Source organism: Polypterus senegalus, chromosome 3, assembly GCF_016835505.1.
Source record: "Polypterus senegalus isolate Bchr_013 chromosome 3, ASM1683550v1, whole genome shotgun sequence".
Lineage (NCBI taxonomy): Eukaryota > Metazoa > Chordata > Cladistia > Polypteriformes > Polypteridae > Polypterus > Polypterus senegalus.
The window spans coordinates 217,286,222-217,301,824 of record NC_053156.1 but is presented as its reverse complement, the minus strand read 5'-3'; the positions used below and the strand labels follow the sequence as shown (position 1 = coordinate 217,301,824).

The window sequence follows — 15,603 nt, the reverse complement described above, 5'->3', positions numbered from 1 at the left end:
GTGTAGGTGGGTTTGTGGGGGTGTCCTGCAATTAACTGATACACCCCCCAGTGTTGGTATGTTCTTTGCATCGTATTATCTCTGGCTTCTTGCTCTGATGAAGAAAATAGAATTATTAAATATTGGAAGGATGGAAACAAAAATGTATGTTGATGACAAAAGATAACTAGTCATGGAAATGGATGATTAAACTCCTGTAAATACCAACACACAATAATGATATGTCATTCCACAAGTCATATGATGAGCTTATTCTTCTAAAAATACTAACACCAAATATTTAAGTGTGATAATGGCTTTGCTTGCTACCCAGGTAAAATACATCCCATGTCACAGCAGGAGCAGCATACAAATTGCAAAGAAACATTGAAAACATTTTATTTTAATGAAGTTCCTTTTCATAGTCAAGGCATCTGACAGGTAGAAGTCAAAATTAACTAGAAATGTTTACATCACAGTAAGTGATGAGAACTGAAGGCAACAACTGCATCATGAGATCCACTCCATGCATAGAAACGGGTAGTTAAGTGACGCTAAATTATGTAAGGTCATTCATTGAATTTTACTCAGGTTACCTTTGGTCAAATGATCTATGTAACCAGCAAAATAATCTGCCCAAAAGCAGCTTATCCTTCATCTATTTCTAGTGTCTTTTTGTTACATTATATAGTTTCTTTTTAACTGTTATATACTGTCTTTCCTATCTATTATATAACGACTTTCATATGTATCTTTAGTATATTTATTCTTCTATCTGGCAGTATTTACTTATTGGTTCTTTACAAAGTTAAGTTTTCTGATTTTGTTGTAGAAGTATTTATTATAATTATTAAAAGCATTTAATTTTATGGAACTCTATTTAATTTAAAATTTATACCAACAGTACAATGTTGAAATAAAAAATGTTTACTCCATGGATACATACCAGTCAGGTATTTTTCATCCTTAATAAGAACACAGATAGTCTTACTCTTGTGGTCCACGGTGTTTTTTTGTCCATATGTGCCAATAAGTGTGCTTTTATTCTTGGTTAAAATGTCTATATGTGATGCCTGCAACTATAATCTATGAGATCTTGGAGTTGTGCCATGGTAGTGAACCATTTCCGCATAAATAATTCAGTAATGCCAAGGTATGCTAAAACCTATCCAGTTTTAAATCATTTAAAGCAGCTGGCTTATCCGTTCTAGTGCTTTAGCAAACTATGTAGGAGAACCAAAGGCAACTATACAGTCTGTTTAGGAAAAGGGGCTTCTCTTCTAAGTGTCTTAGGCACATTTATGCAGCAAAATATTGAGATACTTCAGGTAAGGCAGACAGATGTTTTGATTTAATTCTCACTAATATCACTCCCAGAGAGTGATGATGTGTTGCATTTTGATTAACACACTCAAGTAATACCTTTAATGCATGTTGTATAAACCTATCACCTATTAAAACTTTCACATTTTTATGAATTAATAATAATTATTGTCCAACCATTATCAGATCCACTTAATCTAGTTCAGGGTCCATTGCCTATATTAGCAGCACAGATACAAGGCAAGAACCAGTTCTGGATTGGGTGTCACACCATCGGAGAACACATTCATGCACACAACCAATCTTGTCCAATTGACATGTGGTTACAAAACCGGACTCCCCTAAAGCAAAACCCATGCATCCACACAAAAAACAGACTTGGAATCAACTGAGATCTCTGAAGCTGTGAGGCAGCTGTGTTTACCACTTGTCAAAGAAATCAAGGAGTTGAAGGAGCCATCCATGAGTTGGGATAGACTATTGCCTGGATGGAAAACTAAAGTTAAACACTGCTGGAATGGTCCTCCATTACAATCAGGTGTAACAGAAGGATTCACTGTGCTCTGGCCACAATTAAAGGAGTTTCGTCTTTTAAGGAGATAGCTTTATGTATCTCAAAGAGCTGTGAATAATTTAGAACCAATTGCTGGTCAACTGGGCGTGACCATAGATGTGCTCATGGAGGGTCCTTTTTAAGTACTGCCAATTACATACCAAGGTGAGCTTAGAGTCAAATGTGGAAAAGAGGCCAAGGCTCATCCAAAACGCAGAAGGAGTATGAGGTCAAGGACAAAGCAAGAGTTAAGGTACAAGGTAGGATCATGAAAGTTAAGGGTTCAAAAGTTAGCTAAACCAGAGTGAAGCTAATTATGTCATTAAGTGCTCTTTTTTCCTTTTCCATTTGCTATTGTGATTCTTCCCAACCTAATTAAACCTTCTTCTGTTTAGATGTCACCTGGGACCTCATGCATAACGCAGTGCGTAGAATTCACACTAAAACATGGCGTATGAACAAAAGCAAAAATGTTTGTACTCACAAAAAAATCCAGATGCATAAAGCTGTGCGTTTCGCAACTTCCACGTTCTTCCGCTCCATAAATCCTGGTCAGCATGAAAAGTAACGCACACACACACGCCTGCTACCACACCCCAACTCCTCCCAGAATTATGCCTCTTTGAATATGCAAATCAATATAAATAGCCCTTAAGCTCAGTGTTCTGTGAAAAGGCAATGGCAAAAGCACGGGGGAAAATAGAAGAATTTCAGCAAATAACAAGTAGAGGCATGAAAAAACGTACTATTTGTTGGTTTTAACAGTGGTATAAACAACAAAAGGAAGTTGATCGAATGGCATAGAGTGCTGGAGAAACCTCGAAAGCTCAAGTTCACAAAGTAGCACAGTGCCCAAAATAAAAAACGCCTAGTTTAGGTTTTATACATCGTGATTAGAACGTGAAAACGGGAGTATGCAACATTTTGTGTGTATGCACCATTTATACATGAGGCCCCTGGTTTCTTAGCATTTTGTTGAGTTTGGGACTATTCAAGAATATCCCTAGCCGTTCATACACTGCCCCACAATGGTCAAAATGAAAGAGTAAAGTGATACCTTAACCAGCCAAAAGGGAGCAGAATAATATGAAACCTTCTTAATAAGATTCTGTATTTTAGGAACAAACAACAACTCAGAAAAGAGGAAGATGAGGAGAAATTAGGACATTAGTGTGAATCGGAAAAGAGCAAAGTTAAGTCTAAAATGAAGACTGGTGAAGACTGTGGACCATACAGAAGCAGTAGTGATGTTAGATCTTGAGTGTGATGAAGGGAAACATGCCACACTGAACTAAAATCAAATACTAATCAAAAAATTGAAAAGAAACCAATTAACATATTATTAGAATGGCATAATCAATATGTACGTGCTGGTGGATCATGGGAAAAAATATGAATTATTTATCACAAGCAAAACATACACATCTGCTTGATGAAAAGCTATACATGTTTAAATACACGCATACTGTATATACATTTTCACGCATGCGTATCTGTGGATCACCCTTTCAGGCTCATCTGAAGCAGGTACTACCACCTGGGGTCGAGAGGGGGCACTTGTGTTAACTTTCTCCTCTTTTGTTTCCTCTGCAGCGCCGAGAGAAAGGTGAATCTCGTTAACTCAGCCAGATGACTTTCCTTATTTTGTGTTTGTTTTTGCTGTTTGTACTAGTATGCATAGAGGCCCTTTATTATTACATTTTTGTGACTGAATTAAACAAGGACAACTGGGTTGGTACCCCAACTTATCTGTGGGAACCTGCATTGCCTTATTTGACCACAATAAACATCAACAAACCTCCTTAATTCAAGTTGGAGTTTCAGAAGAAACAATCTTATCCTGGCCACATTGTATGAAATGCAAGAAATAATTCTGGCCCAGGGGCCGTTACAATCCACACATGCAAATGCTCACATTAATCTATCACCAATTACCCTGTATGGCTCTGGAAATGTGCAATAAAAACCAGAATGCCCAATGGAATATTCATAAAGACATGAAATTATCCAAACTGAATACAGATAACAGCTAGGAGCAGGATTTGAACCCAGTCTCCTTGGTTCATGAGGCAATTGTAACACTCCACCACGCCATTTTAAGACATAAATACTAGTAGCATAATGAATGAGTTGCAACAAACCATTCATGGAAAAGCTAATCCCCTCTTTTTCAAGACAACTACAATACAAATGGCACTATACTTACTTTCTTCACACAGATTCAGTTTCGACAGGTTTCTGCAGTTCATTTCTTCTAGTCCATCCTCATAGATTGATCCATTTTCTTGCTCACTGTATGAGCGAAGGCACAATGCCTTATTCTCCATTATCTATCAGAGGAAAGAAAGATTCAGAAAATAAAGAAGTCAGGGTACTTTTTCTGATACAGCCTGCCCTATTTCAATTAAATTCTTGAGGAGTTATACATGAAGTGATTTTTACAGATGTCACAAAGGTCTAACACCTCATAACTAAGCACCCATGTTCAACTTCAGACTTCTTTATTTTCACTCAGCCTTCTACCAGATGGTGACTCTGAGTCCACATATTTAAACCAATAATGCACACACATTTCTGTCTTCTGTTATATGATATGTATGACATTATACACAAAACAAAAAGCAGACAAAGATGGCAGAGTGAACGACAGACCAATCCTCTTCTGTCATATTCCCTGCATGCCAGTGCTGTTATATACATAAATAATTACTTGAAAGTGTGACTAAATAAGTATGTTTCTATCCTTATTTAGGAGACAGAGCAAAACAGGGCCTCTTTGACATGAGTTGATAGATTACCCTGAAGTTAGAAGCAAAATAATCCACCACCTGTTTTTTGGTGTATTTTTTAAAAGTAACTGGCATCTGGTGAATAAAGTGATCCTACTGTTGCATTATGAATGAAGGCGTGAATGTAAGTTGAAATCAGGGGATTTTCAGGAACTGCAGCTAATGAACAGCATTTAAACATCAGTCTGGAAACAGATTGGACATTCAGTGGATTGACGCCAATGTTGGATTCATTTATGGCTGACAAATGACTTGGGTCAGGGGTTGTCTAAACAGCCTGAAGATACCATATGGTGCTGCCTCCTGGTGGCTCCAGCTGCCACACCGACCCCCAGCCATAAATCCTTGAAAAGCCTTCACACCAATGAAATCACTTAACCTATAGTCAGGGATATGCGATATGCCAGGTCACTAGAATGCTTCCCTTAATCCGGTGAACACCAGAAGGGGCACAAGTTGAACACCATTACGCTAATGCCCACCTAGTGGATTACAGATGGTTGCTAATTCACATTACAAAATGTTTCATTAATAACTCCTTCATCTCTTAGTGTCCATTTAGCATTTTTACAGTATTTCACCAAAACAGTGCATTATAATTTGATAACTTATGCAATGTTATCTTTTTATATTGTCAACAAAAAACAAAAAAAAGTAAAAGATAATACACCAAAGAAGACGATCTAACACAACTATGTGATTAGGAAATGAAGAGGAACGTCAAAAGAAGACCAGTTTTAAAATCTGAGAATAGTTAGGCTGATCCACACAAATTAGTCTTTCTCTCCAATTTCAGATAATCTTGCACATTCATAAGGGATTGCAAAATAAAGCATAGCATAGAGCAGGGGTCGCCAACTCCAGTCCTGCAGGTTTTCATACTAACCCTTTTCTTAATGACTGACCTGTTTTTCCTACTAATTAACTTCTTTTGAACTAATTTTTATTGAATTTCTCTTGAAGACACCTTAATTGTTTCTTTTTCCTTAATTAGCAGTCAAACAATAATGCGATATAAAATGAGCCAGAACAACTGGTGTCCATCATACAATATCTGAAAATAAAGAAAGATGATGGTCTCAGAAATTTTGATCTGCTCAGGTCCACAAAACATTTTAACAGTGCTCTTAGAAAGACAAATGAAATAGAAAGACAATTTCAGAAATGTCTGCTAATGCACCACGAGAGCAGCAACAAGCCACGAAATTAAAGAACAAGTTTAATTAACAACAAGAATTGGCACCTCATTAAGCAGCTGCTTGGAGTGAAATTGGTTGGAGTTTGAGGCCCTGACTTAGCTGGTCTTCTGTTGGCTCACTCACTTCACATTTCATTTCTGTTTGGGTGCCATTTAAGGAAAGAAATGAAGCAACTCAGAGGAATGATGAAGAAATTCAGGGGAACAAATCTTAAAAACAAGTCAATTAAAATGAATTCACAAGAAGTTAACAAGCAGCACAAACAGGGTATTCATTAAAAAAAAGGGTTAGGATGAAAACATGCAGCAACAGTGGTCCTTGCCTTTGAACACAATTAGCCAACAAGCTAATAAATGTAAATATAAGAGATATTATAAATGCCTTCTCTTATCAATAAGATATCTAATTTGATTAACAAACATGGGTTTGGTCGGCACCCTAAAAAGTTTCTATTCCCAACCCAAACCCTAACCTCTCATGTCCCTGTCTGTTGTCGTCTAACTTTCATTGCACTGCATGACTTACTGGCAAGGCACATACACACAAGGCCTTGGCTTTCTCAACTTTGCAACAGCCCATGGAGAGCTAGCCTCCTTTAGCGTTTCCGTTTCTTCTCCTGTTTTTTGACCATTGACATTCTCTTTGGATTTTTGTTTTGTTTTGTCTTGTGATTTTCATTTTCTTCTCTGGATTTTTTTTTCTTTTTTTTTTTACAATGTGCTTTTGAATACTGCTTTTTGGATTAACATTTTTGGATGCCAGTTTCTATGGCAGTTTATCCTAATGATGTGGACTACTCCAAAACAGTGAAATGTGCAATTTCACACCCCCCAAAAAATGTAACAGGGCTGTAGACCTCAAGCCCCAAAGCTGAACTGAAAAATTCGGGCTGCCAATGCCCATACATTAGCCAAGGTATGCCTACTGAAACTGTAGGGTAGAGAGCCTACTGAAGAAACCCAAAATCAGGGTAGTGGTGAAACACACAAGAACATTTCACATAATCAAGAAATAATATTATTATCTAGAATGTTGTTTCTGTATAAGTAATTACATTGAGCATATAATGAAAAATAAAAATAAATTTGAATATGATGACTAAGATGGGTTTACTATAAAAATTTTAATAATACGTTATTGAGGTGAGTTTACTACTTACAGTATTTTTTTATTTTTAGCTTGGTGATGGGATATATTGCCCCACATACCTATAATGCAACACCACTGATTAAAATGTTTGTTTCCTTTAATAATGACTAGCAGAATACCCGCGCTTCGCAGCGGAGAAGTAGTGTGTTAAAGAAGTAATGAAAAAGAAAAGGAAAGAAAAGGAAACATTTTTATACATATATATATACTGTACATATGTACATATACACACATACATATACATACACACATACATACATACATACACACATACACATATATATATACATACACAAACATATATAAACATATATATACATATACATTTGTACATATCTACATATATACATATACACACACACACACACACACACATATATATATATATATATATATATATATATATATATATATACACACTCTTTGGGGTTCGAGCAACTGTTGGTGGGGGTACCAGAATCCATCAAGGAAGAAAAATGAAAAACATTATTTGTACAAAATCTTAATTTATTTATCCATTCCTAAATAATTAAATGGGCAGGCTATTTCGTATCAGTGCAATACGCTGTTTGTTAAAACGGATGACTCCCGCTCTTACATGCAAGTCTGCGTGGATATTATGAACTATCGTATCTGTTCAAGTTCTATTTAAATTTTAAATAGAAGGAATTTTTATTTAGTCGACAGAAATGTCTTTGGAATGTAAGTTAAATGTAGGCATCATTGCATAAATCTTTCTTCACCATAAAAATGTAAAGAGTAAATCCGGCTTACATTCCAAACAAAGATATTTGTGTCGACTAAATAGAACTTGAAAAGATATATTTTTTCGAATGTGTTCGCGCAATTCAGATCGAGTTGACGCACACCGACGCATCGAGCCCGCGTGCTATTGTGGTTTCGCCTGTGTGCCTCAATAAGTCACCCTCCCCTCGCTCCTACTTTTTTACCGTTCATCTAATGAATACACTGAGTATGGCTTTACCAAAAAAATCATTGATCCCGAATAAAGTATCCATTAATCATAAAGCTTCAATTGGTGATCTGTCTTTCTGCGTTAACCGCATATTTTTTCATACGTCTCAAACCAAGGGGATGCGAAGGTAAAATGAATCGGGAAGCGCACGTACATACTCAGTGCACCCCCTCTCGGGAATCGAACCTCGAACGTCGGCTAGAGGCAAAGCCTCTACCATTGCGCCATGGCGTGTGGTTTCTCTATTTGAGAGTATGTAGATCGGGGTATATATATACATACAGGTATATATATATATATACAGTGGTGTGAAAAACTATTTGCCCCCTTCCTGATTTCTTATTCTTTTGCATGTTTGTCACACAAAATGTTTCTGATCATCAAACACATTTAACCATTAGTCAAATATAACACAAGTAAACACAAAATGCAGTTTTTAAATGATGTTTTTATTATTTAGGGAGAAAAAATCCAAACCTACATGGCCCTGTGTGAAAAAGTAGTTGCCCCTTGTTAAAAAATCACCTAACTGTGGTGTATCACACCTGAGTTCAATTTCCGCAGCCACCCCAGGCCTGATTACTGCCACACCTGTTTCAATCAAGAAATCACTTAAATAGGAGCTGCCTGACACAGAGAAGTAGACCAAAAGCACCTCAAAAGCTAGACATCATGCCAAGATCCAAAGAAATTCAGGAACAAATGAGAACAGAAGTAATTGAGATCTATCAGTCTGGTAAAGGTTATAAAGCCATTTCTAAAGCTTTGGAACTCCAGCGAACCACAGTGAGAGCCATTATCCACAAATGGCAAAAACATGGAACAGTGGTGAACCTTCCCAGGAGTGGCCGGCCGACCAAAATTACCCCAAGAGCGCAGAGACGACTCATTCAAGAGGTCACAAAAGACCCCAGGACAATGTCTAATGAACTACAGGCCTCACTTGCCTCGATTAAGGTCAGTGTTCACGACTCCACCATAAGAAAGAGACTGGGCAAAAGCGGCCTGCATGGCAGATTTCAAGGCGCAAACCACTGTTAGGCAAAAGAACATTAGGGCTCGTCTCAATTTTGCTAAGAAACATCTCAATGATTGCCAAGACTTTTGGAAAATACCTTGTGGACTGATGAGACAAAAGTTGAACTTTTTGGAAGGCAAATGTCCCGTTACATCTGGCGTAAAAGGAACACAGCATTTCAGAAAAAGAATATCATACCAACAGTAAAATATGGTGTTGGTAGTGTGATGGTCTGGGGTTGTTTTGCTGCTTCAGGACCTGGAAGGCTTGCTGTGATAGATGGAACCATGAATTCTACTGTCTACCAAAAATCCTGAAGGAGAATGTCCGGCCATCTGTTCGTCAACTCAAGCTGAAGCGATCTTGGGTGCTGCAACAGGACAATGACCCAAAACACACCAGCAAATCCACCTCTGAATGGCTGAAGAAAAACAAAATGAAGACTTTGGAGTGGCCTAGTCAAAGTCCTGACCTGAGTCCAATTGAGATGCTATGGCATGACCTTAAAAAGGCGGTTCATGCTAGAGAACTCTCAAATAAACATGAATTACAACAATTCTGCAAAGATGAGTGGGCCAAAATTCCTCCAGAGCGCTGTAAAAGGCTCATTGCAAGTTATCGCAAACGCTTGATTGCAGTTATTGCTGCTAAGGGTGGCCCAACCAGTTAATAGGTTCAGGGGGCAATTACTTGTTCACACAGGGCCATGTAGGTTTGGATTTTTTATTCTCCCTAAATAATAAAAACCATCATTTAAAAACTGCATTTTGTGCTTACTTGTGTTATTATATTTGACTAATGGTTAAATGTGTTTGATGATCAGAAACATTTTGTGTGACAAACATTCAAAAGAATAAAAAATCAGGAAGGGGGCAAATAGTTTTTCACACCACTGTATACCTGCGCTTCTCAACGGAGAAGTAGTGTGTTAAAGAAGTTATGAAAAAGAAAAGGGAACATTTTAAAAATAACGTAACATGATTGTCAATATACAGTAATTGTTTTGTGAGTGTTATGACTGTTGCTGTCATCAAGGATTTGATTATCATTATTTCTTTCAATCAGGTTCGTATTTGTAGGATGTGTTGTGTTCAAGTTACATTCCGTGTTTGTCAATCGTTGTAAAGATAACAGGTTTCATTCATCGATTCGTTTCTTACTGCATCAATAAACAGCTCATCTTCCTCTTTATCTGAGACATGACACACTGCATGCACGGGTTTTTTTTTTACACTGTCTTCCTTTAGCGGGACATTGACTTTTTCCACCGTGTGCTTTGTTTCCGCAGTAGCTGCACTTATGAATATGCTTGCATGTGTCACACGCTTTATATTTTTTTGCTGCCTTCTCAATTGTGTAATTCGGTTTTTGTTCAGCACTCTTTGGAACTGTTGCTTTTTGTCTGTGCACTGTGTCAGTTCACGTGAGCCGCTCGGTGTACATACATCAAAGGTTTCCAGCTGTGCTGGTGCCATCTCGTGCGATGTCCACGGCTGTATTTAATGTTAGCTAAGACCCGGCATTTAAAAGTTTCTCTCGCAGTTTCGCCGAGTTTGTGCCAAACACCACCCTGACCATCTCATCTTCCTCTGCATAAGCACAGTCCTTCACCCGTGAATATTTAGTGGCAGTGTTTCTATTGGATTGCCGCTGACGGACGGCCTTATATGGGCAGGCACTAAATTACGTGGGAGGCGTAACTCCGCCTCCCACGGGCATCGAGCAGAAGTCTATTATAGTATATGGACGAAAAAATAGGTTCCAGTTATGACCATTACGCGTAGAATTTCGAAATGAAACCTGCCCAACTTTTGTAAGTAAGCTGTAAGGAATGAGCCTGCTAAATGTCAGCCTTCAACCTACACGGGAAGTTGGAGAATTAGTGATGAGTCAGTCAGTCAGTGAGTGAGTGAGTGATTGAGTCAGTGAGGGCTTTGCCTTTTATTAGTATAGATAGATAGATAGATAGATAGATAGATAGATAGATAGATAGATAGATAGATAGATAGATAGATAGATAGATAAGCAGAAGTCAGCTATCATCAACTACTTTTAAACTAGATTGTCAAAAATGATACATTTCGATTTACATTAAACAGTTTGAATGGTGGTAACCATTTTTTACAAAACATATATAATTATTGTTAAATGCATGATAGAAATCACTGAAATCACTGTGAGTCTGAATAAACCAGAAGATGATTCGCAACATAGTCTGAAAAAGAAGAATGTCTAAACCATGAAGACATAGACATTGTGAGGATCAAAACAAAAGGGCAGATACAAAATTGTAAAATGAGAAATGAAATGGGGTGAAAACTAAGTTCAGCTTTTTTCACTCTAGGCCTAGTTGGGAATAAAACAAATTAATATTAAGGGCGAGTGCTGCGCATCTCATGGTTGTACCGTGGCTTGCTCACATGTCAGTGAAGTGATCCCTATTTATGCTTTAAAGTGCCTGGATACCTATGTGTCCCCCTTTTATAACCATTGCTCCGTGTATATTGCCTTACTCTTTGGATTGCCACAAAGCAACCTGCGAGATTGGAGAAAGCTTGAGAAGAGATTGTGAGAGGAAACAACAGCGTCGTGAAGATGAGACGCACTGTGAACGGACAGAAGCAGAAATGCTCCTACGCCACCACATTCGGACAGTGATTCCGAGTAGGCCGTTCATATCGAATCAATATCCAAGGGTTTTCTTTTGTAATTTTGTTTCCCTTATAAAAAATCATAATGCTGTGGGACGAAGGGCCCAGTTCACAACTGGCAGCCGCGTTTAAACAGGGAGCCCTTCACAGACAACTTTAACACGCACAACGTAGTTGGGCGCACAGGGCCAGTATATGTGTTTATATATATATATATATATATATATATATATATATTATATATACCGGTATATATATATATTTAAAGGTAACTTAAGAACATTTGCTAGGATTGTAGTGCAGTGGTGCAATTGTTTGAGCTACTAATGATTCTGCACAGTCTCTTTGTCCTTATACACCTAATGCTATGCTTTCCACTAATTGATATCAAATGTATCCCAGGTTAATTGTCATCTTTAAAATGGCCCATACGTGAGTCACAGGACTGGCATCTCACCAGAGTTGGTTACAGTCTTGTATCACATACTGCTGGTAAACCATTCCACCTCCGATCAACCGTGTAATGGGAAAAGCAGGATCAGAAAACAGATGGATCATTGAGTGGCTAGTTTGTCATTAACATGCTTTACAAATACACTTAAGCATGTAAGATAGTCACTGGCAAGCTTTATGAAAACTGGAAGACAATGATCATCTAACAATGTGGGTTATTAAGTCAAATAAAGATAATGGGCCAGATACTGTCAAGCAAATGGTTAGAATTTGACCACTGTAAAACTGGACAATATTTCCCTTCCAAAAATTATAAATTAAAATTTGATGAATTTGTAAAAACAAATCTAGCACATTTCTACAATCTAAATGAAAGGTGTCTTCCTGATCCAGTGTTTTATTTTGTTTTTTAGGAAAGAAAAAGGTGTTACAGTGGTGAAGTAGTGGTAAGGAGACCAGGGTTCACATCCCAGGTCCCCCCTGGGTAGAATTTCCATGTTCTCCTTGTGTCCCTGTGGGTTTGCTCCCACTGTCCAAAGGCATGCAGGTTAGCAGAACTGGCAGAGCTAAATAGGCCCGAGTGTGTTTTTGGTGTGTGTTTGTGTGTGTGTGTGTGTATTCATCCTGGTGAACTGGTGCCTTGTCTCCAGCAGACCCTCACAACCCTGGTCTGAATTAAGCAGGTTAGAAAATGACAGGACATTTTAGAAAAAACACACATTTTTGTGCTATAACCATATACAAGTAAATTAGTTTTAAAAATTGCAGAATATTAAAGGATTTTTTTCTTAAGCAGTGACAGAGTCTAGGTCTATACTACTCTTTATTACAAAAGTATTGTTCCAGTAGAACACTTGGCTATATCTTTTGATATCCTTGTGATTTTCTGCACAGTGTTGCGTTTTATATAGCAGCTTTATCAGAAGATAATTTTTTGCAGTCTAAATTTGTAAAATATACTATTCTTTCTATTTTGAATCCACTGAATCAGGATTGCAGAGACCTACCTACATCATTAAAAAGTCTATCATACACAAAAAACAATAAAATAGTTTAGCAAATTAAAAACAGAAAGCCCATTTCTGATTTGCTTGCACCCTTCACATGTGCAGTTAGGAGGATGCTAAGTCTTTAGAGACAAGTGGAAACGCAAAGTTTAACTGTACTGTGCACAGAAATGAACTCAAATGTTTGAAAGAGGTTTGCCCTGGTGAGACCATAGCAATTTCCTGTAATTCCTGTTAAAATGTGAATTATTTTTTTATAAATAATATGCTTCACTCCAGTTAAAATGAAGTAAAATCAAATAAACTCATAATTTTCTTATACAAAGTCATAACCTGCTGTAGGTGCCAGGGAGGAAGGACAGGCATCCTGGCCAGGTTAAATGATGGATTCTTACCTGGCCAGGAGGCCATAATGGATTGCCTGGGTGAATGGGCATACTGGGAGAAGTTTATTCTCCCACAAAATAGGTGGCAGTGTTCCTCAGGCCTGAACCAAGTTGGCATGGAAGTTGGAGTCCGGAAATGCAGCCCTGTTGTGATCTTTGGGAAACACTAAAGGGTGCTGCCGGGGGAGGACTGCCCTGTTTCTGCATTACCCGGAAGTGATCCAGACAACAGGCATGATACCGGAAGCATTTCCTGTTTACAGGAAAAAAACTACAGCCTTGCGTATTTCAGTCAGGAGTCAGAAGGCAGCGGTCAACACTCTTGGAGGTGAAACAAGAGAATGTATGTTTGTATATTGGAAAGAAGGCATTTGAGGAGAATAAATATCTTTTATTTGAACATGAATTTGGTTTGGGCATTATTGTGTCTGTGGTTTGGGTCTCTGTGACACCTCCTTGTGGTTATACTGCTGTGCTATAGCGGGCTCATGGCTCCAAAGGAATGGCCAATTTTTAATAAATAATCTGTTTGGTCATGTCAGTCTCCATGGGCGCCCTCACGCAACTGTGAGGACTTGATGTGGTAATTGGGGCAAGACACATCTGCACGTGTGGGTGCTATCACTCTCAATTGCTTCATCGGCTTCCAGCGGTGCGTGATTGAGGTGCTGCACCCACAGAGCTGTATAAGTACGTGCCGGCAAAGGATCAAGGGAGGAAACAAACAAGAGAAACAAAGGGAGGTAGAGTGAGAGTGCGGCATTGGGGCAAATAGAGAGAGAGAGAGAGAGAAAGAGAGAACGAGCCATCCAGCCTGCTGAAGAGAGACGAGAGAGAAGGCAGCACGGTCAGGGGTCCCACGACGGAGCTAGGGAATGAAGCTCTAGGGACCTATCGTACACGTCTATTGTGCTGAGGAGTGGGAGCGATCCAGGTGGCGTCCTATCTAGGGATCCGAGAAGCGCCGACTACATGAGTGAGAACGATGACGAGAGGACAATCGACTCCAAGTGGTTTGGCAGACGGCGATAGAAGCAACAAAGATGGGGGTCTGGATTGAAAGGACAGTGGCTGCTGAAATCTCTCCAGATGAACAAGCGAAGGGTGAGCTCATATGACCCAGTGATTAGTCCCATTTTTTAGTCTCGTTTTAGCCTGGTTTTAAACATTTGAATTTTTCACTGTTTTTATGAATTATTTATTAATGAACTTTGAGAACTGCACTTTGGACACTGTTTTGATTTTTTTTTTATTTAATAAAAGCACTTTGCACCATCCTGTTGCTTACCATGTGTTTTGTCCCCATCTGTCAGCTCATTCAGTTGACGTGATCGACCGTGTTAGGCTCAAAAGTCTCCCAAACCAGGAACAGGGAGCATGGAGCAGAACCCACACCGTCACAGCTGTATGGATTTTCAGAGTACTTCAATCCAGTTTAGATTCTACACATTTGAAGGGTACTCATCTTAAACTGTAAGATGTGCATGTAGACTATGTCAGTGATACAAGACTGATTTATTCACTACATCAAGTCAGTCACTACTACTCCAGAGAAATTATACACCAGAATTCTAAAACATAACTCAAAGCAATGGATGAACATCATATTCAGGAGAATAACTGCAGATTCCATTCTACAGTAGTGATGGAGCAGTGGAAAACCATTGTCCCTTGCATTAAAATGCCAAACCGAGGTATACTGAAAAAGATTTGCGATCAAATTATTTGGGATACCTTTTGGACTATGCTGCAAGTATATGGGAACTTCAAGACTACTGTGCCCACTTACACCCTTTCTGAATTCTGAGGGGTGTGTCCATTTTTTTCCTTATGGGAATCAAATAAAAATGGTTGTAACAAAATTTCACCAAAATTTCATTCTCCCACGATGTATTTTCATGGAGTGCATGTGAAGGAACAGTCAAGGTTTTGGAGGAATCCATTTAGATGATATTGATGTGACCTGATTCTAATTTTTCCACTTATCTGACACAGATCAAATACTTGTGTAAACACTGGAAAACCACCACAGATTTAAGCCACATTCATACATGGTACTGAATTCCGTTTCAGTTCCGATCATCCATATCCAAACCGAATTTAAACAGTCAGACTGGATT

The 15,603-nt window shown here is 38.4% G+C and overlaps 1 protein-coding gene across 1 annotated transcript in view; it reads right to left on the bottom strand.

The window, feature by feature from the left end:
* scara5 (scavenger receptor class A, member 5 (putative)) overlaps positions 1-15,603 on the bottom strand; it is a 501,271-nt gene that overhangs the window by 432,161 nt on the left and 53,507 nt on the right. Inside the window, exon 2 of the mRNA XM_039748467.1 lies at positions 4,062-4,185. Coding sequence (XP_039604401.1) covers positions 4,062-4,182 — 121 coding nt within the window. The 5' untranslated portion in view covers positions 4,183-4,185. The remainder of the gene's footprint in view (positions 1-4,061; positions 4,186-15,603) is intronic.